Here is a 23,697-nt window from a genome sequence, read left to right as displayed (position 1 = left end):
GATAGATAGATAGATAGATAGATAGACAGATATATTAAATGCCCTATATATTTGTAGAAATAGTTTTATGAATAGAAATCAATATAAACAATGAAATATAAAACTTTATAATAAGGTTCCATTCGTTAAAATTAGATAATGCATTAGCTATCATAATCAAACAATGAACAATATATTCTTTACAACATTACAGCATTATCTTAATTAATGTTAGTTCATAAAAATACATTTGATCATTGTTAGGTCATGTTAGTTCATAGTGCATTAACTAATGTTAACTAATACAATTTGCTTTTAAAAATGTATTAGTATATATTGTTACTAACATTACAGCAAGATTAATAAATGCTGTAAAAGTATTGTTCACTGTTAGTTAATTTTAACTAATGTTGTTAACAAATGGAACCTTATTGTAAAGTGTTACCAGCACATCAGATATATCCATTAATAAAAGCAAACCACAGTGACGTCATAAAGTACGACGTAAATTCATTCTGCGTTCCCAAAATGACTTTTATTATGGAAATCCTATTTCCTCGTAGGAGAAATCTTTTCCCTTAAGCACACAACTTTTAGTCTGACGTATTTTACTCTGTCGAGACACACAATGGTCATATGTCAGTCATATGTACAGCTGGTTATTATTTGTTTATTTAAAACGGAAAGAGCCACTTTCAAGTACCTCAAAGACTACGTATCCCTGCCTATAAACGATATGAAATGAAACCATTATAAGCAAACTATATCAAGTATGAAGTACAATTAACTTAATTTCTAACTGTCCCAAAGTTAATGGAGGAAAATTCTAGCAAATTATTTGTACTGTTCTGTTCCAGTAAAAGTTTTTAATGACCACAAGGGCCACCCAGGAGTCTCTAAAGTTTAGTTAAACAGCTATGTTGATGGATAAGTGTCCCTTTCACCAGTGGTTTTTGGATTAAGAAATCTTCAATCATATTTTTCTATTATTCTATTAATAATTTGTTGGAGGAAAGAGGAACAGGGAAATAGTGAAAGACAGACAGAGAGTGTGAAATGTAAATGCAGGTTTCGATCATCCTACTCATCCTCTTCATACAGAACTCATTCAAACCTGCATGTGTATCCTGTTCTAAATCAAAACTAAAAGTGAAATGGCTGATTTCAAAATTTAGCTTGTTTAAAAAGAGGACAGTAACTCATTTCACTCTCTGAGACAAACATATTTCTTTAAAAGGATTTGCTTCAAAAGAGTATATCTTGAGAACATAAAGCAAAGAGTCTGTGGCCCAGAGAGACTGCTCACTGAAAATAACATGCATGTTTGAATAGATTACAAGAAAAATATTAGAACAAAGGTACAAACAAAAATATTTATTCATCAGTACTGGTTTGTCTTTGGAAACTTTCCAAGGGTTTATATATACATTACGCTGGTGGTATTTTAACAAGTATTGTCAGAAAGTGATAAACATGCTTATGAAACTCATTGATGTCTGAGTATGACTGATGGTTTGAGGGCTCAAGAAAATTAACAGGATGATATTCCAGCTGCTGGATGAATTAGCTCTGTGTTCCTTGCTCAGAAGTGATTGTATTCACAGTGAGACTCAACAGTGTGGTTATTTACAGAGCCCTTTGATCACACAGAAAAAAAAAGAAGAAAGCAACGTGGCACACAAACAGGAGTAGGGATTTTTGTTGGAAATTTACACTGTAGACCAAGTCTGGTCATAGCGCACAAGAATCTGAATAAAAAATAAAACTTGCAATTCCATATAAGAACCCACAGAGGGCAACAAAAACAAATGGAAACAGTCACAAATCTGATGGTACTGGACACTCCTCATCCAACACCAAATCTTCCTTAACACTAACACAAAGATCTATCTTCAGAAGCTGGTCAAGAGTTTCAAAAGTTTTAAAAAATAAAACTGCTTTACTGTTTTAAAAAAATCTGATCCAAGACCAACAGTTAACCCTGCAGAAAAGACCAGCTTAACCAGCATGCAATTACCGTGCTGGTCTAAGCTGGTTAGTGCTGGTTGGGTGATGGTCTAGCTGGTGGACCAGCATAGTCATGCTTTTCACCAGCAAAACCTTCCTGGTGAAGCTGGTTGACCAGCATGATCTTTCTGATGAAGCTGGTTAAGCTAGTTTAAAAAAAGCTAGTTTTTTTATGCTGGGGGACCCAAAGCACAACATAAACTGGTCTTTTCAGCAGGGAAAGACAACAACAAGAAACTTTATGGCCCATTTCTGGCTCGTCCTCTATGCTTGGTGGTAGTGCTGTAGAGCTGGTGTAGCTGTGTCGTCGGCACCCCTCTGAGGTTCTAGAATACTTGTTCCTGTGGTGTAATTTTAAGAGCGTTGGTGATCATTGTATATAATCAGGTTCTGGTATATCCAGAGTCTCACATCTCAAAGTGGCAGTAGATGCTCTCTACATACTCCAGAACTCTGTGCCAGTCAGGTGCATCATCTTTCAGCATCTCTTCCACCGTCTGAGAAACCACAGTGAAACATTATTAAGAAATGAACAACTACAAGAAATTGTAGTCATGTTTGCATCATATTTGAGTCATATTTCTATCTGGACAATCCTGTGTGAGTCATTTTTATATCTGGCCCATCATATTTATGTTACTCATCCAACACAGCCAATAATGTCTGAATCATTTTGATATCCAATCATTCATGTTTTAGTCACTCCTTTGTCCAGCCAATTACAAATAGTCATGTCATGTTTCTAATTCTCATGTATATCATGTTCTGAAATCACAACTATCTGACAGATTGTTTTTGCTTCAAGCTGGAAATGATTAATCATACACTAGGTGATTAGTATGGCCTCTGAATCAGGATGTGGTAAATTACAGGACTGGAGCTAATAAAATAAACTACAACTGCTCAGAAAATATCCAAGCAATCACTTACCAGTGATGTAGAGATTCCAAAGCTTTCTCCAGTCTGGAATGCTAGAGCGAGGTTTTCTTTCTGAGGTTAAAATAATGATCAATATCATAACCTTTCTCTTTATACATTTGTGTGTAAGCATGTGTGTGTGTGTGTGTGTGTGTGTGTATGTGTGTGTTTTAGTGGGTGTGTTACCTTGTTTTCTGGACTGAGAGTGTTGTATGGTATGTGAGAGGGGAGGAAACTGTGGTAAATTGCACAAAAGGCCAAACCATCCACCCAGCTACTGCTGAAATTAGTAATTTCAATATTCTGCAAGACAGACAAGAAGGAAAGAGAAAGCAGAATGGGAGAGAGACAGGTAGATATTCCACATCAGTCACTTAACTCTCATTTCAGTTCACTTTAACAAAATTTGCTGCCTGAAAATCAATCTAAATCTAGTTCATTTCTGTTCAGTACCTTGTATCCTTGAGTTCTGCCCTGGCACCAGCGAAGCAGGGAGTTCCGCTTGGAGCCGCCATGAGGCCTCAATAACCGGCGGCTTGATTGGAAATCCTCCTGTGTCCTAATGTGAAAGGAGAGAGATGAAAAAAGAGAAGAATTGTGAAAGAAAATATGTCATGTCTTTTTCTTTTGACTACCATTACAGTATTGCTTATTAACACTTAAAAAGGATTAAAGGGATAGTTCACCCAAAAATAACAATTCTTTCATCACTCACCCTCATGCCAGCCGCTGCTGAACACAAACTAAGATTTTTTAAAGAATATCTCAGCTCTGTAGGTCCATACAATGCAAGTGAATGGTGGCCCAAAAAGCACATAAAGGCAGCATAAAATTAATCCTTACGACTCCAGTGGTTAAATCCATGTCTTCTGAAGCGATATGATAGGTGTGGGTTAGAAACAGAACAAGTCCTTTTTCACTATAAATTCTCTTCCCTGCCCAGTAGGTGGTGATATGCATGATGAATGCAAATCGCCAAAAACAAAAGAAGAAGAATGTGAAAGTGGAGACTGATAGTAAAAAAGGACTTAAAGGGGTCATGACATGAGGAATCAAATTTTTCTTGATCTTTTGACATATAAGAGGCCATTATACTATAAAAACTTATTTCTGAACTGAAAACTTCCTCAATAGAAAAAGATCATTTATTTAAACCAAGCTGCAAAAACGGCTCGTTTGGAATACGTGGAACATGTGAGGTCACAAGGACCAAATACATCTGCATATGCAACGCCTATTTTTCCGTCATTGCATCCTTGGCCCTGCCCACTGGTGCTTAGTCAGTCACACAGGTGAAGAGGAGAGAGATGGCCTGTCATGGGAGATTCATCCAAAGTGGACTTACACAGGACACCTTCATGTGCCTGTCTGGATTTAAATGTTTTTCTACAAAAACATGCACTAGACGAATGGCTTTGACCATTATCATAAATCTCGTGCCACTTTTAAAAGACACAATGTCAAGTTATAACTTCAAAATGGAGACCCCCATTGTGTTTCATTCAGCTGCGCTGTCATGCTGTTGAGCTGTTTTGAAGGCATCCTGGACTGTTTCTGCACCCATCTGTGCAATTTTTAATTGTTGGCCTTTTGTAAACATGGACGTCTTTGATCGTATTGGTACAACACCGGCGATATGCGCCATGTTTTAAGAGCATACAAGCACAACTTTTAAAAACGCGTCTCATTCAGCTGCTGCCACTGGATGGGTAAAACACATGCAGTCCTGTGTGTAAACAAACATGGAAGATGTGAGATGTGAAGACCAGCATCTATGCTTTGGCCTGTTGAAGCACCCAACATCATGGATTTTATTACAGTCACAATATGATTCAAGCTTTGCAAAGAAACAGTTACTGAAGGATGGGGCATTTAAAACACTACTGGACTGCAAAACCGTAAGTAAACAATTTTATTCATGAATATTTTATATGTCATGACTGTTAATATTTGATGGTGCTGCTTGAGTGAACAGTTTAATATACTGTATTCAGATTAAATGTGTTGGGTTTATGTTATGTGTTAAATCTGAAATGTAGTGTGGAGTTTGTTCATTTTCTTTGGATTGCATTTCAAATATAGCAATATTGGAAGGGCTGCACGATGTTAGTCAATCAGAACAGTGGGCATTTACAGTGAAGTCTTAAAGGGCCAGACAGCTTAAAACCAAGCATTTCAGACAGAGAGCCAGAGACAGGGTGAAATATTATTATATATGACTAAATTATAACTGTTTTGGTGAAAAAATACTATATTGAAATTATAAGTGGACCTCAGGGAAGATAATACAGTAATAAGAAAAAAGTATGTCATGACCCCTTTAAATATTGATCTGTTTCTCACCCACACCCATCAAATCGCTTCTGAAGATATGGATTAAACCACTGGAGTTTTATGGATTACTTTTATGCTGCCTTGATATGCTTTTTGGACCTTCAAAGGTCTGGTCACCATTCACTTGCATTGTATGGACCTACAGAGATGAGATATTCTTTTAAAAATCTTTGCTGTGTTCAGCAGAAGAAAGAAAGTCATACACATCTGGGCATGAGGGTGAGTAAATGATGAGAGAATTTTCATTTTTGGGTGAACTATCACTTTAATAGACAGTATAATGGCCTGTCACACTTAACATTGTTAACCCGGGGTCATTTTTAACCCTGGGTTAACATAATCCTGGGTATCAGGTTGTGATATTTCTCACTGTATATTTGTAAACCCTTGGTTAATGTTCTTATTTGCACATTTACAGGGTTAATACATTTTTTAGACAAGTACAGTAAACGTTTGGAGCAGGGCTTCATAATCCAGGGTTAAAATCGGTGCTAACCTAAGTTTAGAATATTGCTTCACCCAGTAATAAGCATAGTTGTGTGAATAGCCCTAAAGTGTTTGATAGAGTTGAAGCATGAGAAAGCCAGATTAAAAAAACAAAAACAATCACCTAGTCCAGTTAATCTTGTTTGGCACATCTAAAACTGAAGAGTTGCACATTTGTAGGAGTGAATTCTCCGCTTTGTTATCTGTTGGACATGTACAAACATGCACGCAGAATGAATCATTTATGTCTGTATGAGTATGGTATGCTAGAAAAGGGAAATACCATGAAATCCATTCAACTGGATATAGTGCAAATGAAAACCATGCTCGCACACCTTTGATGGAATACTTCGTGTTGTTCTGTTGGTCTAAACTTCCGCTCAAACTTGTTTGAGTCTTATTCTGATGAGGCTGAAATTAATAAACACTTGAAACTGATTTAAGCTGTTAAACATTTCAGATGCGTTAATAATACCTAATTAGGTTAGAGTAAGGAATATTTTTTTCAATACTTACAGATTCTTTTGTCACAGTAACAGAGACCTGGGGGGTACCATTTATAACAACATCAGGGTAATCTGAGGGCAGCCTACAGAGGCTCCTGCAAAATGATGGAATGATCTATGAATGTAATGCAGGGGGACAGATTGACAGACTGTGGGCTGAAAACAATGAATCATTCGGAATCACTAAACAATGTTCTCCTTCGGACAAATCCTCCGATACAGTACATTATGTATTGCAGAATTGTGCTCTGATTCACCATGATCACTCAATGGAACTCATTAGATGAATAGGCAAAAACTAAATCAGCTAGTTCTTTGGTCAGTCTTACCTCGGACTGAGCCTTACATGTTTACCAGCTGAGGTCTTAACCAATATTGTTAAACAATCAGATATACAACACAATAAATAGCATACAAATAAAATGGGTGGAGACTCAGGGCCTCATATATGATTACACCATTATTGCTTGGGAAGCAGGAAATGGATAACCTGGAGTGGGGCTGGAGTAGAGTGATAAAAAAACGTGTTAAGGCGGCGATGGGAAATTGGTGTCACTCCGCTGACATATACACTATAACTTGGGTGATTCTTACCTTGATCTCTCTGTCGTACCAGAGATGCACAGTTCTTTTTTTCCTTTAATCTCATCTCTCCATTTCTCAGCAGGTCCAATGTTCTTCTCAAATACCTCCACTCTTTCTATTCCTCCCTCTCTCGCAAGGCTCCTGAGGTTTGGCGCCCCCTGATGGCTGCCTGTGATCATCTTCAATTTCTGTGTGCTCTGCTCCAGCTCAATTTTAAGGTTTTTCAATTGACCTTCGACCTCTCGTCGACCCTGCAAGGCATCAGCTAATTGTCTGTCCCAGTCCTGCCGAGCATCTCTGAGAGCACTTAGCTCTTCCTCTGCCTCTGCCCTCAGTCTGTCTGAAACCACTAGCGCCACCTTCAGGTCAGCCTGGAATTGCTGCCACTCATCACGTTCTGCCTACAAAAGGAGAAATAGAGAGAGCATGTAATTCATGCCGGGCAACATGAACATTACTGTTAACAGACACAAAAAACGATATATATATATATATATATATATATATATATATATATATATATATATATATATATATATATATTTTATTACATTATATTGCTCACATCTGTCTAACAAATTACTCCTTTTACAAAACAGAATCTCTTGATGAAAGAGAGTGTATGAGAGCAGAGCAGTAGGCAGATGATATGAATGTTTTCCTGTTGAGTATATAGTCATAACTCAGTGGTGAGCCTATGAGGTCAGTAGGTTTGTTTTGAATCTCACCATTTTGAGCTAGTACTACACGTCTCAGCAAGATCAGTACAAGAGCTGCTTCAAAGGCATGAAACATTTCCTGTAGTATTTACATGCTGTGGTCCAGAGCCATTTCATATTCACTAACACACAGGAATCTGTGCTTACTCCGATTGCAGCCGTGAACATGTTCTGACATTAAAGTGATTGCTCAGTATTCAATAAGGCATAAAAAATAAAATCACAGTGATATAAAAAATACACTCACTGAGAACTTTATAAAGAACACCTGTACACCTACTTTTCATGCGATTATCTAATCAGCCAATCATGTGGCAGCAATGCAATGCATAAAATCAAGCAGATACGGGTCAGGAGCTTCAGTAAATGTTCACATCAACCATCAGAATGGGTAAAAAATGTGATCTCAGTGATTTCGACTGTGGTATGATTGTTGGTGCCAGACGGGCTGGTTTGAGTATTTCTGTAACTGCTGATCTCCTGGGATTTTCATGCACAACAGTCTCTAGAGTTTACTCAGAATGGTGCCAAAAACCAAAAACATCCAGTGAGCGGAAGTTCTGCGGACAGAAAGTCTTGGACTGGTTTAAGCTGACAAAAAGGCTACAGTAACTCAGGTAAACACTCTGTACAATTGTAGTGAGCAGAATAGCATCTCAAAATGCACAATACATCGAACCTTGATGTGAATGGGTTACAACAGCAGTATTTCACAAACACAACAAATATAACAAATATTCGACTGCCATGGCTGCAGATGATGTTATCTTCAAGCCATCTGAAAACAAAGCAAACTGCGGTTAGTAATATTACATGTCAGTCAGCTCTGACTGTCGAAGTGGTTCTTGGCTAGAATACGGTGCAGTTTGGACCAGATCTTATGCAATTTAGTCAAAGGTCTGGCTATACATGACTGGTCTACATTTAACTGAACCCTTGCATCATTATTAACATGGCAGGGTCTCAAACACTGGACTCCCTGGAGTTTGGCAGTTCACAATTTCTCCCAAGTAAGGGCAGTGAAGCTTAGGAATCCTCAGAAACCTTTTACAGTGGAAACCATATAATGATTTCCTTTTTTGAATAATAACATAAAAAAAACATGAACAAATACATAAATAAATTATTAAACAAGTTAGATAAGCACAACTTTCTCTCTATTTCATCATCCCTTTCTTTTTCCTTTCTCTCTTTCACACTGACTGAAACATCAGGATTTATTAAGAGTGGGAAAATGAGTCAAACAAATGCAAACTACTGACTGTACTGAAGTTAACAGAGCGAGTAAATCATTATGGTGCAATCCTTACAATAACACAAACAGACAGGAAGAGTTGAGTATGCTTAGCAGGCAAAGCAGTTTAGAAAAAGAGAGGCCAAAAAGGGGAAAATGCAATGGCATAAGAGTTAATATGATGAAGGGGTAGATAACAACCATGCAGAATCTTTGAGAACGCTGTACAGGGAGTTAGAAGAACAGCTGAAAGACTGTGATTAAACAAAGAACACAGAGGGAGGATGGAACTAGATTAGAGTAGGAGGAGGAGACAACAAGGAAAGTTGAGGGACCCTTTTCATCACTCCAAGGCCTCCAGACTCCATCTGGAGCTGATTATAGCAAGAATACACAACACTGTACTCTCTTTCTCTTTTTAACACACACCAAGGTTTGGTGATCTATTTGATGCAAGAACAGAAGCTGTGGGTGTATTTGGGTATTTCTCTACTGCCTGAAATGAGACTTCAACCATTTTAAAGTTTCAAAACTTTGGTATATAACAATATAAATTTGTACCTTTTGAAGCTTTGAGAAAATGCACAATTGTGTTAATAATGTGTTAAAAACACATTGTAAATGTGTAAGGTAGAGAAAACTGTGATCCCCAAAAAAGGCTCCTTCATGCAGTGAAATGATTGTTTTTTAAATAATTCATGTTCAAAATAAATCTCGTTTGAGAGAATTCTTCGTTTGACACAAACAGTGTTATTGATACTCTAGTCTAAGCACTAAATTCAATATTTATTCAATGTCCTGCTACTAAAATCCACAAAAGGAAATAAAAACTCTATCAAATAATAAAAACACTAGCTGTTATAAGAAACGTCCCATTAATTATTTTAATCAAGAACCTTTTTTTTGTTTTTTTTTTCAGAAGAGACAGTCAGTATGTTTACATGTGCAGTTATAATCGAGCTATGTCAGGTTTTGCGTAGTCAACTTCATCTGTCTGTCTAAATACACTTTACATGACAAAATGCTTAATAGAGTATTTAAAGTTAGGACGTCAGCTAATGAAGGGGTAAATACACGTTGAGCATCACTACTGTGTTTAGGAGAACGCACACAATGCCAATAGAGCGCTCACTTTTCAGTCGTCTGATTTCCCCAAGTGTTTTTCTTATTCATTTTTTCCATAAGGATTTCATTAGAGCCTTCATAAAAGCATTCTTAGCCATAAACCAAACCAACCAGCTTCAATGTAAAACACAACATTACAAGCTTTGATTTAAAGCAAAAAAATGGACAAAAAGTCAAAGGTACAATACTGTGTACTTAATCAGAGTTCAATACAAGTTAAGCTCAATCGACAGCATTGTGGCATAATGTTTATTACCACAAAAAATAAAAAAAATAAAAGTTGCAGTGAGTTGCAAAGTTGCACTTACAATGGAAGTGAATAGGGCCAATTTTTGGATGGTTTAAAGGCAGAAATGTGAAGCTTATAATGTTATAATATAAATGTTTATGTTAAAACGTATTATTTGAGCTTTGAATTTTACAGTCATTTGAGGGTTTGTTGATATTACATCATCATGGCAACGAAGTTGTAAAATTGTATATAACTTTACACAGAAAAAAAAAAGTGACTATCACACTTAAATCATGTTAACACGCATATTGTCTAGTGGCTATACTTTTGAAATAGTGAGCATTTTAACGTTTACGAACTGGCCCCATTCACTTCCATTGTAAATGTCTCACTGGAACCCAGATTTGTGCTTTTTTTGCAAAGAAAAGGAGGGGCAAGTCAAAATGAATTTTTGTGGTAATCAACATTATGCCAAAAATGCTGTCTATTGAGCTTAACTTGTATTGAACCCAGAATATTCCTTTAACGTCTTTAATAAGGGATTGAACCACAATACCATGAAGCATTGTGAATAGCGTAATCAAATTAAAAACTATCAAAATAAAAACTATTTATTTTAAGTTATTGATTACAGGTATAGAAACAATATAATAAATTTATTCCAAAATATTCAGATACATACAAATTTATTAGTAGTCTGAGAGTGTACTTGTTTGCGTCTTTCACGGTGCATCATGGGAGTGTTAGTCTGCCAAGACTCTTTGGTTGACCTTTCTCTGATGGATCATGGGTAGTGTAGTTCTTCACCAGGAATTCCGCTATTAGTTGAAATAACACAGACTGAGCATATACCATCAATAAATAACCTCAGAGCTCATGGTAGGTCTGTCTTTAAAGGATTAAAAGTTATCGTTAATAATCATTTCCCCTTTGGAAAAAGCTGGATTTTTACTTTCGGAACCAGACTGTTGGTCTCTGTTAAGGTCCGATTAACATGTTAACATGCTTGACAAAGCCAAGCTACAACTGCATTATCTAGGACTGTTAATATGGCTTTGCAAAAATCGAACTGGTAAGATTTCAGTCAGATGTTTACAAGTCAGAACATTTTAAAAAGACGAATTATTAATTTAGTCAGACTGAAATTAAACTTTTAAAGTGCATTTAAACATACTGACAGTTTGAAGAACTTCTGTGAGGGTTTTCATGTAGCATGCTTTTCCTTATGATGCAAAAGAAAGCTTTTCTTATTAGCTCATTTAAATCCTGAAGCATTTGTCTTGGAATGTGCTCAGATATGACTGTATATAATAAAGAGCCCTGATATTGTCGATGATGAATAAGGTTTAAGGAAGGCTGACTTAAACAGCATTAACATAACAGCATTAACACTTGTCAGCCAACATTGTTAAAGTCATTGAAATTCTGTCTCTCTCTCTCGCTCTCTGTTCACACTCAGTGCTTTCCAGGCATCTAGAGAGGAAAGAAAAAAAACCCACCTCTCTCTCTTTCTCTGGATAGTGGTCATGTTTTAGACATCAGCTCACTGGCTCAGTGGGAATTCTAGGGAAGTACCACACCCATCATACATGATAAGAAGTTGTCATTCTTTTTGGGACTTTGCAAAGTGTACTGTATATGTGTGTGTGGGTAAGTGTGACTTTCTCACCCTTCTTGACAACACCTCCCAAATATATCAACGTACATAATCACTACACCCCATATCACACTACACACACAGAAAAGTGCCCACACAGTTGCAGGCATGTATGTCTTACCCAATAGTCTAATACTTTGTGTAAAGCTTTTACAGCTAAACCCAAAGCCAGTGTGTGACTCCCACATTCAGCACAGTCCATCTGGAACTGATCCGCCAGCATCTTATGTTTGTGTGCATGTAAGAATGGAACAAAAGCTACGGATGGCATGACCCTCCACCACCTATGGAACACACACCCACACAATGATTTATCTTGTGCTCTGTGTGCATTCATTTTATGAACCTTTTAGCAATGTTCAGAAGTCAGAAAAAGAATGATAGATTTTAGAATAAAAAAAATAAAACATTTTTTTTTTTTTTTAAATGTATGGATCGTTTTTCCAATTGAGGACATCCAGGATGTCCCTAAAGGGAGGTTTTGTCAGATTTAGCTCAGTCCAGGAGACAAAATTGTCCCTAAACTATAGCAAAGTATGCACACACACTGTTGTTTAGTCAGTTGTTACATGCTGACTGCCTCTGTCACACCAGCCAAACAAAAAGGTTTTGTTCTCGCAAGAGCTGAACAAAATTCCCCACATCCCCCTCACTGTCTCTCTCAATATCACCCTGTCACTCCCTGTTTCCGTCTGTGTCTCGACTCTTCTACTTCTTCAGACTTGACACCCTGTAAAGCTGCTTTGTGACCAAAGTATTGTTCCATTGTTTAAAAGCTGCTATGGCTATCTTTATATATAAACTTTACATTAACTTTCTTTTCCAGTTTCTCTCATATTAACGCTACAGATCAGTGAGAATGCAAACACATACACTCATGTGTACATGTACACATAAACTATCTAGTCAAAAAACTATGCAATAGTTTGAGAAAACCTTTGAGATAACTGCACTAAAAAAAAAAAACAAAAAAAAAAAGATTTTTGCTGCTTGTTCAATTTACTTAATTAAAACGAACAAGGAAAACTATTCTAGAACATTTTGTCACAACTTGATTTTATTGTGTTCTATCCAAATGGAGTGTTAAATATAAGTTTACTTAATTTATTTGAGTTGGAACACCATGAAATTTTTTTTGTGGTATTAATGTAGCATTGGTGAAACTGGGCAAGAGATTTCCATATTGGACTCGATTGGGAGAGAAAATGTTAAAATTAAGTGTTATTTTATGTGTTTTTGTGCAAGATGAATATAAAAGGGGATACCTGTTAGTGTTTAATGTTTTGTTATGTTGAGATTTAGAAGATCTTCTGTTATTTTGAAGTTTTGGGGGTTACCATTATGGTGAAAGGTGGAGCTTGAGATAACAATGAGGACAGGTAGCTTTCAAACATTAAATTAATTGCTTGCTATGTTGAGCAAATGCTGTGCTAACTATAGCAAAGTTACTAAACTACACACTGTAGTGCTTCTAACCAGCAGGTATTTAGCATGCTAACATTTGCTTTCACTAGTTAGTACATAAAGAAATAAAAGAGATTTATTTGAGTTAGATTGACATGTCTAATTTTGTTGGGTTTACCCAATTCAAGTAGATTCTTTCTACACAAAGTGTTTGTGTTGATATTACATAGTAATTTTAAATTAAGAAAATGTATTTCAAACACGTGGAACCACTGTCCATGATTCAATCAAGTTCAGCCAAAGAGCTAATTTTTTTTTTCAATGTGCAATAACATTTTCTTGTTTGCTTTTCTGCACTGTCTCTCACTTAATCCATCTCCCTCTCCTTCTTTCTATATCTCTCTCACTTGCTCTCCTATTTCCTGCCTAAAAAAATATATTTTTGATCTTATTACTTGAGACTAGTAGATAAGGCCCATGTCAGCAGCACCATAACACAAACACATGCACACACACAAAAACAAAGTCAGTTCCTTAGCTTAAACAGGAAAAGAGTAATTTCTGGGATTGCATGTCCCACAAGTATTTGCTGAAGTTGACAGGTTATTATCAGACCCACACTGACATGCACCTTGGGAAACAATGTGACTTCCTGTTTCATTTTCCTCTGTCTTTAAAGGAGGGAATTTTAGAAACCATAGTGTCAAGCACAAGCTGCACACCAGTAATGCATCACCACAGCACTCTTGTCAATAGTAAATAATCATGCTGCTAAATGAAACATGTCACTGTTGTGATAACATTAAAGGAATTTTACACACCCCAAAATGAAAATCTGTAATAATTTACTTGTCCCCAATGACCCTCTCAGTCTGTCTTTTCAATACAATGGCAGTGGATAGTGACTCACATAAAAGCTTAAAAAAGGACCATAGTTGTTGGTGAGAAACAACCTGAAATATAAGTCATTTTCCAGAGCAAATCAATGATGTCCGTTGCTCTTTAATGAGTGCTATGAGAGAAGCTGGTTCACAGTGGCTTGCGCGTTCATGTGAGAAATTGCGTTGCTTTTAGCACTAAAAGAAGAAAGTCATATGGGTTTGGAATGACTTGAAGGTGAGTGAATTATGACAGATATTATTTTTTGGGGGGTTAACTATTCCTTTAAAATATACAGAGAAGTCTTTTACTCTAGCCTGTGGGCTCTGTATTAGGGATTTTTAAGAAGTCTTATTGGGTATCGTTTCATTTGGGTTGCACTGCTGTTCGTCATGTCAACACTAATCAAGTAAAAACACTGTACACACATTGTGAGAATGACATTATGAGTGTATTAGGGTTTGGGCTTGGAATAGCTGAGACAGTAAGTTCTCTGTAGGAACTGATAGTGTTCAATGCGCAGAATCATTTGAAAGACTAGATGGATAGTAAACAAATCACCTGAATCTTTTCTTTACATGTTCTCAATTCCTCCTTTATCTTCTCTCTCTCTATCAGAAAACACTGTAACAGATCTGGCAAACACACACAAATATGATTCTTAATGGTTACCACAGCATGAACAATATAAGCATTTGCAAGCTAAGCCATTAAAGAACATGTGTTACTTAGATTTTACCATAGTAGTAAAAGGAATGTAATTCAAGACTTTGAAGAACTTTTAATAAAAGATTTTTTTTAAACGACAGAAACAGTAGCATGATAAAAGACACTAAGGTTCAATAAATAATTACGATGACACATTACAATAAGGTTCCATTTGTTTACATTAATAAAAGCATTAGATTAGATATCATGAACTAACAATGAACAATATATTTTAACTATTCCTGGTTAATGTTAGTTCCTTAAAATACAATGGTTCATTGTTAGTTCATGTTAGTTCATAATGCATTAACTAATTGTAACATATAAAACTTATAATTTTAAAAATGTATTAGTAAATGTTGAAATAATGTTAACTAAGAGTAATAAATGCTCTAAAAGTATTGTTCATTGTTAGTTCTTGTTAACTAATTTAGTTAACTGATATAAACAGATGAAACCTAATTGTAAAGTGTTACTATAATTATTATGAATCTTTTATTAGTAGCCTAATAATCACAATAACCAATTCTTCCACCAAGTGATAAGTTAATTTGTCTAAATGTAGGCGTTTATGTTTGACGAATAAAGACAGAATTCAATTTAATGGATAAATAAATAAGATATTTTTAATGGCTTCGATCATGACACATCTAATCAGATTTCAGATTTAGAATTATCCATAGTATTATATATTAATCATAATAATAATATATAGATTACGATGGATAATTCTGACTCTGAAATCTGATTGAGCCATGATTGAAACCATTGTATAAAAAATAATATATACATATATATATATATATATATATATGTATATATATATACATATATATATATATATATATATATATATATATATATATATATATATATATATATATATATATATATATATATATACAGTTGTGCTCAAAAGTTTGCATAAGGTGGCAGAAATTGTGAAATTTTGGCACTGATTTTGAAAATATGACTGATCATGCAAAAAATCTTTTAAAAGTCTTTTATTTAAGGATAGTGATCATATGAAGCCATTTATTATCACATAGTTGTTTGACTCATTTTTAAATCATAAAGATAATAGAAATCACCCAAATAGCCCTGATCAAAAGTTTACATACCCTTGAATGTTTGGCCTTGTTACAGACACACAAGATGAGACACACAGGTTTAAATGGCAATTAAAGTTTAATTTCCCACACCTGTGGCTTTTTAAATTGCAATTAGTGTCTGTGTATAAATAGTAAATGAGTTTGTTAGCTCTCATGTGGATGCACTGAGCAGGCTAGATACTGAGCCATGGGGAGCAGAAAAGAACTGTCAAAACACCTGCGTGACAAGGTAATGGAACTTTATAAAGATGGAAATGGATATAAAAAGATATCCAAAACCTTGAAAATGCCAGTCAGTGGCAGTGTTCAATTACTTATTAAGAAGTGGAAATTTCGGGGATCTCTTGATACCAAGCCAAGGTCAGGTAGACCAAGAAAGATTTCAGCCACAACTGCCAGAAGAATTGTTTGGGATACAAAGAAAAACCCACAGGTAACCTCAGGAGAAATACAGGCTGCTCTAGAAAAAGACGGTGTGGATGTTTCAAGGAGCACAATACGATGATACTTGAACAAAAATGAGCTGCATGGTCGAGTTGCCAGAAAGAAGCCTTTACTGCGCCAATGCCACAAAAAAGCCCGGTTACAATATGCCCGACAACACCTTGACACGCCTCACAGCTTCTGGCACACTGTAATTTGGAGTGACGAGACTAAAACAGAGCTTTATGGTCACAACCATAAGCGCTATGTTTGGAGAGGGGTCAACAAGGCCTATAGTGAAAAGAATACCATCCCCACTGTGAAGCATGGTGGTGGCTCACTGATGTTTTGGGGGGATGTGAGCTCTAAAGGCATGGGGAATCTTGTGAAAATTGATGGCAAGATGAATGCAGCATGTTATATCAGAAAATACTGGCAGACAATTTGCATTCTTCTGCACGAAAGCTGCTCATGGGACGCTCTTGGACATTCCAGCATGACAATGACCCTTAGCACAAGGCCAAGTTGACCCTCCAGTGGTTACAGCAGAAAAAGGTGAAGGTTCTGGAGTGGCCAAAGTCTCCTGACCTTAATATCATCAAGCCACTCTGGGGAGATCTCAAACTTGCGGTTCATGCAAGATGACCAAAGACTTTGCATGACCTGGAGGCATTGTACCAAGACGAATGGGCAACTATACCACCTGCAAGAATTGGGGCCTCATAGACAAATATTACAAAAGACTGCACACTGTCATTGATGCTAAAGTGGGCAATACACAGTATTAAGAACAAAGGGTATGCAGACTTTTGAACAGGGGTCATTTCATTTATTCTTTGTTGCCATGTTTTGTTTTATGATTGTGCCATTCTGTTATAACCTACAGTTGAATATGAATATATATATATATACTGAATATATACATTATATTTAAGTATAGGAGCCTGTATTAGTTCATATGAATATGAGTGAGACATACCATTTAGCATGTGTGTTGACTCTTCAATACTGTTGAGCCCCAGTGTGACCAAACAGTCTTGTATCAGTTTTGCATCCACTCCTGTGTCGCCCTTCACACATACACCTGAGGACTGAGGTACCTGCACATTTCCTTGTGTCACCTTATGTCCCTCCTCTGGGATATGATTTGTGGGCCCTGTCCTGCACTCCCTGAGCATCTCATTCTGATTGGTGGAGATCAGTGATGGACTGAGAGTCTCTTGAGGTGACTGAGGGGTGGCTGTTTTTTCTACAGTCTTTGAGGGGCTGTTGGAAACAGACACCAGCTGGGTGGTTGGGGACAAGGTGGTAGAAGTAAGGGTATAGGGAGATGTGGGAGATGTTTCAAATGGGTTCACTGCAGTGCCTGCTGAGAGACAGAGGTGGAGATCATAGAACTGTCAGATGCGTCTTTAATTAATATATTTACTAGATACAATGACTTATATAGGCAGATTAGACTGTCACAGAAATTATACTTTCACCAAGACGGGGTGTGGGGGGGGGGGGTTCATTAAGAATTCTTTGTCATGTCTTGGTGTGAGAGATGTTTGCTGAATCGGTGAGACCGAGGGCTCTGGACACAACCAATAACAGAGAAGAATGCACAATACAGTATGCCAGTAAAGCCTCTCTCTCTCTCTCTTTCGCTCTCTCTCTCTCTCTCTCTCTCTTTCACACACACACACTTAATCTCTGTCCTGCTGTTCTTTGTTCCTTTCTTTCTCAATATCTGATGGTCACATGCCTGTAAATCACACTTCGCCCATCACCACTTTTTTGTTTATCCTTTAATTTTTTATCTTATTTAACTAACTTTTTCTCTCTCCATTACACATTTCTATTTTCTTGTAAACAAATTCCTCTGTATTTCTTTCAATAAACTCAATAAAACTGTCACGGTGGCATCATTGTCTCTTGTCTGTCTTGTGTTTTGTTGTCTGTCTTTGTGTGAGCACACGGTTTTGGTTGTATTTCCTGCCATGTGCTCTTCGGTCTGTCATGTTTCATGTCTGGAGCATGGTGTCTGTATCCTGACTTCCTGTCTGGTTCGGTTTCGGTCTGTGTCGGGATCCGGACCCTTATGCTCCATGTCTGTCTGTTATTCACGTGGGTGCATCACGCTTATGTCATCTTGGCAGCATGCACTCACATCAATAGTTTATGTCTGTCTCTCGTGGACATGGGTGCACCTCGAGTCATGCTCGTGTTGCGCTGCGCGCCCGGGCCGCAAGCTGTCTTGTGTTTCATGTCCGGAGCATAGTGTCTGGATCCCGACTTCCTTGTCTGGATCAGTTTCGGTCTGTGTCGGGGTCCGGACACTAATGCTCCATGTTCTGTGTCTGTCACTCACGGACACGTGTTGCGCTCGCTTTGCGCTGCGCGCCTGGGTCGCTAGCTGTCTTCATGTTGTGCTGAGGTTCAGTCACTTCAGTCTGAGATTTCGGGTTTGTGAGTGGCCGAACTCTCGCACAGGTGTCCTGTCTTGTTTTTGTCGCCTGTTGCATTCTTTGTGTGGTGTTTGCCTTGCGATGTACACTCAGGTTTCGTTTAGTGTGAGAATGCGGGGCATCGCCTTGTTTGGCGTTGCAACGCATTCTCTCATCTTGTTTGTCGGTTGGCAGGGGCGTATATTGCCTTATTGTCTTGGCGATGTGCGCTCATGCCATTCGGGTGTTTTGTCTTGTGAGAATACGTGGCTTTGCTTTGTTTCTGTATCGTCACGTGTCTCTCTGTCTTATGTAATACCCCGCCTCTGTGTTTGCTTATTACTAGTTAATTTGCCTCACCAGTCCCCTGTTAAACCGTTTGAGTTCTCTCCCTATTTTAGTCACCTTGTGTTTGCTGTCCAGGGCCAGTTCATCTTGTTTCCAGTTGGTGTGTTGGTTCGTGTTCTTTTTATTCCCTGTTCCCGTTTCCAGTCTGGTCGGTCCTGTTATTCCCCGTTACCCTCTTCCCCAGCCTGGATACCTTTTCCCCCTATGGGGTAGTTTTTTTTTTTTTTCCCCCCTTGTGGGAGTTTTTTTTTTTTTTTGTATTAATAAATTCCCTGTTTATTTTCAACTCTGCGTTTGGGTCCTGCCTCTGACATTTTTTGACAAAAACACCAACCAATGCATGCATGTGTGTTCTCAGAAACTATTTACCTGAAGATCCATGTCGCTCCTTCCCAGAGTAATTCCCCATGTTACTGAAGAAGATATTGTTTTCCTCTGTAGGACGAGTCAAAAAATGTAAAACACTAACATAATCTTTTGTTTCTCTAACACACGTTCACACACATATTGTTTCTATCTGGTCCGTCTCATTATCCAATATGCAATATAAAGAGAAGTGCTGGCAGAAACAGACTGTTTCAGAGAGTTTCGTCTCACTCACTAGTAGGGCAAACCAGTCTCAGCTTTTGAGAAAAATGTAAACAATTATGTTCATATGTGTTTAAAGGAATATTTTGGATTCAATACAAGTTAAGCTTCATAGACAGCATTTGCTGCATAATGTTGATTACCACAAATTTTTTTTAAATTTCTACACATCCCTCCTTTTTTTAAAAAAAAGAAGCAAAAATCGAGGTTACAGGGAGGCACTTACAATGGAAGTAAATGGGGTCAGTTTTCTGAGGGTTTAAAGTCAGAAATGTGAAGCTTATAATTTTATAAAAGCACTTACATTAATTCTTCCATTAAAACTCGTGTATTATTTTAACTGTAAAGTTGTTCAAATTTTTGTTTTTATGGTGGGTTTAGGGTTCACGCCGTTACATCATCATGCCAACAAATTTGTTGTATAACTTAACACAGAAAAGGTTAATAATAGATTTTATCACACTAAAATCATTGTAACACACATATTGTTTACATCTTGTGGCTATACTTTTGAAACAGTAAGTATTTTAACATTTATGGATTGGCCTCATTCACTTCCATTGTAAGTGCCTCACTGGAACTAGATTTTGGCTTTTTTTAAAGAAAAGGAAGGACGAGTGTCATGTCTAGATGTGTTTATGTTCATGTTTTGTGTTTATGTCTTTTATTTTGAAAAGTAGTTCCATGTCAAGTCATGTGATCATCCTGTTCCCCTCATGTTCTTTGTGTCTGTTTCCCATTGGTTCATAGTCTTGTTATTGGTTCTATCATGTCATTGGTTTATGCTCTTTGTCTTGTTACCTTGTTTAGAGTTCTGTTTGTTCATTGGTTTATGTTTCCCATGTCCGTGTTTTTAAGTCTAATTTTTCCATTGTGTCTGGGTCAGGTATTGAATGTTGGTGTAACGCCATTCCATTCCATTCCATGTCATGTCATGTCATGTCATGTCATGTCATGTCATGTCATGTCATGTCATGTCATGTCATGTCATGTCATGTCATGTCATGTCCTGTCCTGTCCTGTCCTGTCCTGTCGTGTCATGTCATGTCATGTCATGTCATGTCTCGTCTCGTCTAGTCAAGTTTGTTTTGTTTTTGTTTACGGTTTTTGGATTTCACGTTTATAAATAAACTGCACTTGGGTGCTTCACATCATCACCGTCTTCATCTGCCTGTCATTGCCAGCACACGTTACGAGTCAAAATTCATTTTTGTGGTAATCAACATTATGCCAAGGAAATATTCTTTTATCTCAGTGTTTATAAAGAGGGTTTGATGAACTTGTGTTCACTCCAGTGTAGGGATGGGTGATATAACTTACTTTCTTTTTGACCCAATACCAAGTATTATTAAACAGATTTCTTTATAGCAAATTTTTGGGATAAAATTGGTAATTTTTTGTTTTTACATTTATAACCCTAAAATGGGAAATTATTAGATTTCTATTTTGTTTAACCTTACGAAAATTATGGTTTTACTACAGTAACCACTGATCTTTATATCTATATTATAAATCAGTGACAGTAGTTTAACCATGGTATTTGAAGTAAAACCATAGTAAACTTCCATTCATCCATCTTCTAAAGACACTTGTCCTTTAGGATCACAGGTAGTGCTGGAGCCTATCCCGGCTGTCTCGGGCCAAAGGCAGGGAAACACCCTGGACAGGTGGCCAGTCCATCACAGCATAGTAAACTTGCTACTAGAATATTTTTTTAATAATACCATGGTAACTATACTGTATGCATACTACAGTATTACTCTAGTAAAACCATTGATAATTGTATTAAATCCATGGTTTCCAAAAAACTATTGTTACGGTCATGGTAACTACAGTCATGGTTACTACAATATTATTATAGTAAAGCCATGGTTAATTTTTGCATAGGTTTCATTTATTAACAACAATTATAGAGTAAAAGAGACATACACTGTAAACCCTAATGCTCAGAATCATTAATTTTTTTAGTAGGGACTAATTAAATAATATCGATTTGTTTAAATAAATGAACCTTGATGAGTATTTAGAACTTTCTCTTTCTTTTGAGTTCACGAAACTGACACCTTTTAAGTAACCTGAATTGTTTTATTGTTTTGAGTTTAATGACCTTGTCTCTTTAAATTTACAGAACTTAAATTTAACTGAAACTGGGCAGTGGATTTCTATTTATAGGCATGCTTTGCATGGCACTGGACAGGGAGAGTAAATGTTCAAATTAAGTGTTGTATAATATGTCTATGTACAAGATGAATGTAAAGAGGGAGACTGTTAGTTTTTAATGTTTTGTTGTGTTATTTAGAAGAGATTCCGTTATAATTGAGTTTTGAGGGTTACCATTACGGTGAATAATGGAGCTTGGGTTTAGGTTGAGGACAGGTAAAAGTTAAGAGAGTGCTATATTGTTTTACTCATTAAACAACTCCAAACAGCATGCACGGCTTTTACTGTATTAACTAATTATAATAGTAACACGGTTTCCTCTGCTTGAAATATTTAAATTGAGATTACTTGTTGATTTTAAGTTCAGCTAAAGAGTTCAATTTGAAGTTAAGTGACATCAAAATGTATGAGTCATCTTACTCAGAATTTCAAGTTAAGAGCAATTAACATGCATGTTTAGTACAAAATGAAAATCTGAAAGTTCTATTAATTTAAACGAGTTTATTAATGTAAAAAATGTATGTAACTGATTGCCTCAATTTTTTTTTTGTAAAGTTAAGTTTAAAGTTAAGGAAATTTACGGGACATGCCCTGAAAGACGCATGTTGAGATTAAAGATTATTCCGGCGTGTATTACATAAATGGTTTTCAGAATAGTCCACATAGATTAGCTCGGTTTAAAGGACCGCAAAAACTGAATGGCTCCTTTTACATTTTTATTTTGGAAACATTACTTTAAACCAAGATAATAAAAATGAAATGACAGTATGGACAGAGCATCACTACTATCGGAATAAAGGTACCACAGATCATTCTTACTTAATTTACATGACTATATAATCGAAAAACCAATAATAACGAATCAATAACGTTTTTGTTGTTTACAAACCTTATCGTAGGTCTTCGGCGTTCCCGGGATTGAGTGGGAAGTTGTACATGTTGTCAATAGCTGCTTGAGTCGCACCTCTCTCCTAGACGGGTGCAGATGAGACTTTAGGATGTGAGTATTCAGCCCAGTTAAAACTGTTCTTTTGCACCCTCATGAGGACTGAGCAGTAACACTGGTTACAGCAATCACAAAGTAAGTCGCATGTTCTCACTGTCCTGCTTTTTAAAGTGTGGAAACACTCATCACATTCAACAGCCTGTTTTTATACCCTCTAAATTACTTACAGTGAAGTTCAAGCAGCTTATCTATGGGGCACGTGCGATAATTAAAGGGATAGTTCACCCAAAAATAAAAATTCTCTCATAATTTACTCACCCTCATGCCATCTCAAATGTGTATGACTTTCTTTCTTCAGCAGAACACAAACGAAGATTTTTAGAAGAATATCTCAGCTCTGTTGGTTCTTCCTAGTGAAAGGTGGCCAGAAATCTGAAAGTCCAAAAAGCAGATAAAAGCAGCAAAAAGTCATCCATAAATTGAAAGTGGAGAATTATAGTAAAAAAGTACTTAAATATTGATCTGCTTTTGAAGACATGGATTTAACCAATGGAGTCTTATGGATTACTTTTATGCTGCTTTTTAGACCTTCAGATTTCTGGCCACCATTCACTTGCATTGTATGGACCTACAGAGCTGAGATATTCTTAGAAAATTCTTCATTTGTGTCCAGCAGAAGAAAGTCATACAGATCTGGGATGGCAAGAGGCTGAGTAAATGATTAGAGAATTGTCATTTTTGGGTGAACCATTCCTTTAAGGGCTTATGTTGACTGAGAGAATTTATGTTGCCAATGTTACATGCACTCTGTCAGTTTACTATAACATTACCCTCAGGGCTGATGCTGACCCTTAACCCTGACCATAGAGGCTTGACCCTTTAACAGAATTTAAACTCATGTTGTTGCAAACAGGCAAT

The 23,697-nt window shown here is 36.8% G+C and overlaps 1 protein-coding gene across 3 annotated transcripts; it reads right to left on the bottom strand.

Moving 5' to 3' along the window:
• Window positions 1-1,338: 1,338 nt before the first annotated feature.
• On the bottom strand, window positions 1,339-22,946 carry LOC127455530 (cytospin-A-like). 3 transcript variants are annotated; one of them, XM_051723509.1, is made up of 13 exons: window positions 22,723-22,946; window positions 19,455-19,520; window positions 17,288-17,677; window positions 14,627-14,700; window positions 6,825-7,216; window positions 6,241-6,325; window positions 6,060-6,135; window positions 5,849-5,927; window positions 3,358-3,463; window positions 3,091-3,207; window positions 2,917-2,976; window positions 2,431-2,483; window positions 1,339-2,327 (listed from the first exon to the last, which is right to left on the bottom strand). In XM_051723509.1, the coding sequence occupies exons 2-13, from the start codon at window positions 19,492-19,494 to the stop codon at window positions 2,138-2,140; spliced, it is 1,662 nt and encodes a 553-aa protein (XP_051579469.1). In that variant the 5' UTR covers window positions 19,495-19,520; window positions 22,723-22,946; the 3' UTR covers window positions 1,339-2,137. The 3 variants fall into 3 exon arrangements, with proteins under 3 accessions (XP_051579469.1, XP_051579470.1, XP_051579468.1); XM_051723510.1 differs by having other exon boundaries at window positions 17,288-17,674; XM_051723508.1 differs by lacking the exons at window positions 19,455-19,520; window positions 22,723-22,946 and adding an exon at window positions 18,662-19,220 and having other exon boundaries at window positions 17,288-17,674.
• Between the last annotated feature and the right edge of the window lie 751 nt (window positions 22,947-23,697).

This window comes from Myxocyprinus asiaticus, chromosome 17 (genome assembly GCF_019703515.2).
Source record: "Myxocyprinus asiaticus isolate MX2 ecotype Aquarium Trade chromosome 17, UBuf_Myxa_2, whole genome shotgun sequence".
NCBI classification, from domain to species: domain Eukaryota; kingdom Metazoa; phylum Chordata; class Actinopteri; order Cypriniformes; family Catostomidae; genus Myxocyprinus; species Myxocyprinus asiaticus.
This window is presented reverse-complemented; position numbering and strand designations above follow the sequence as displayed.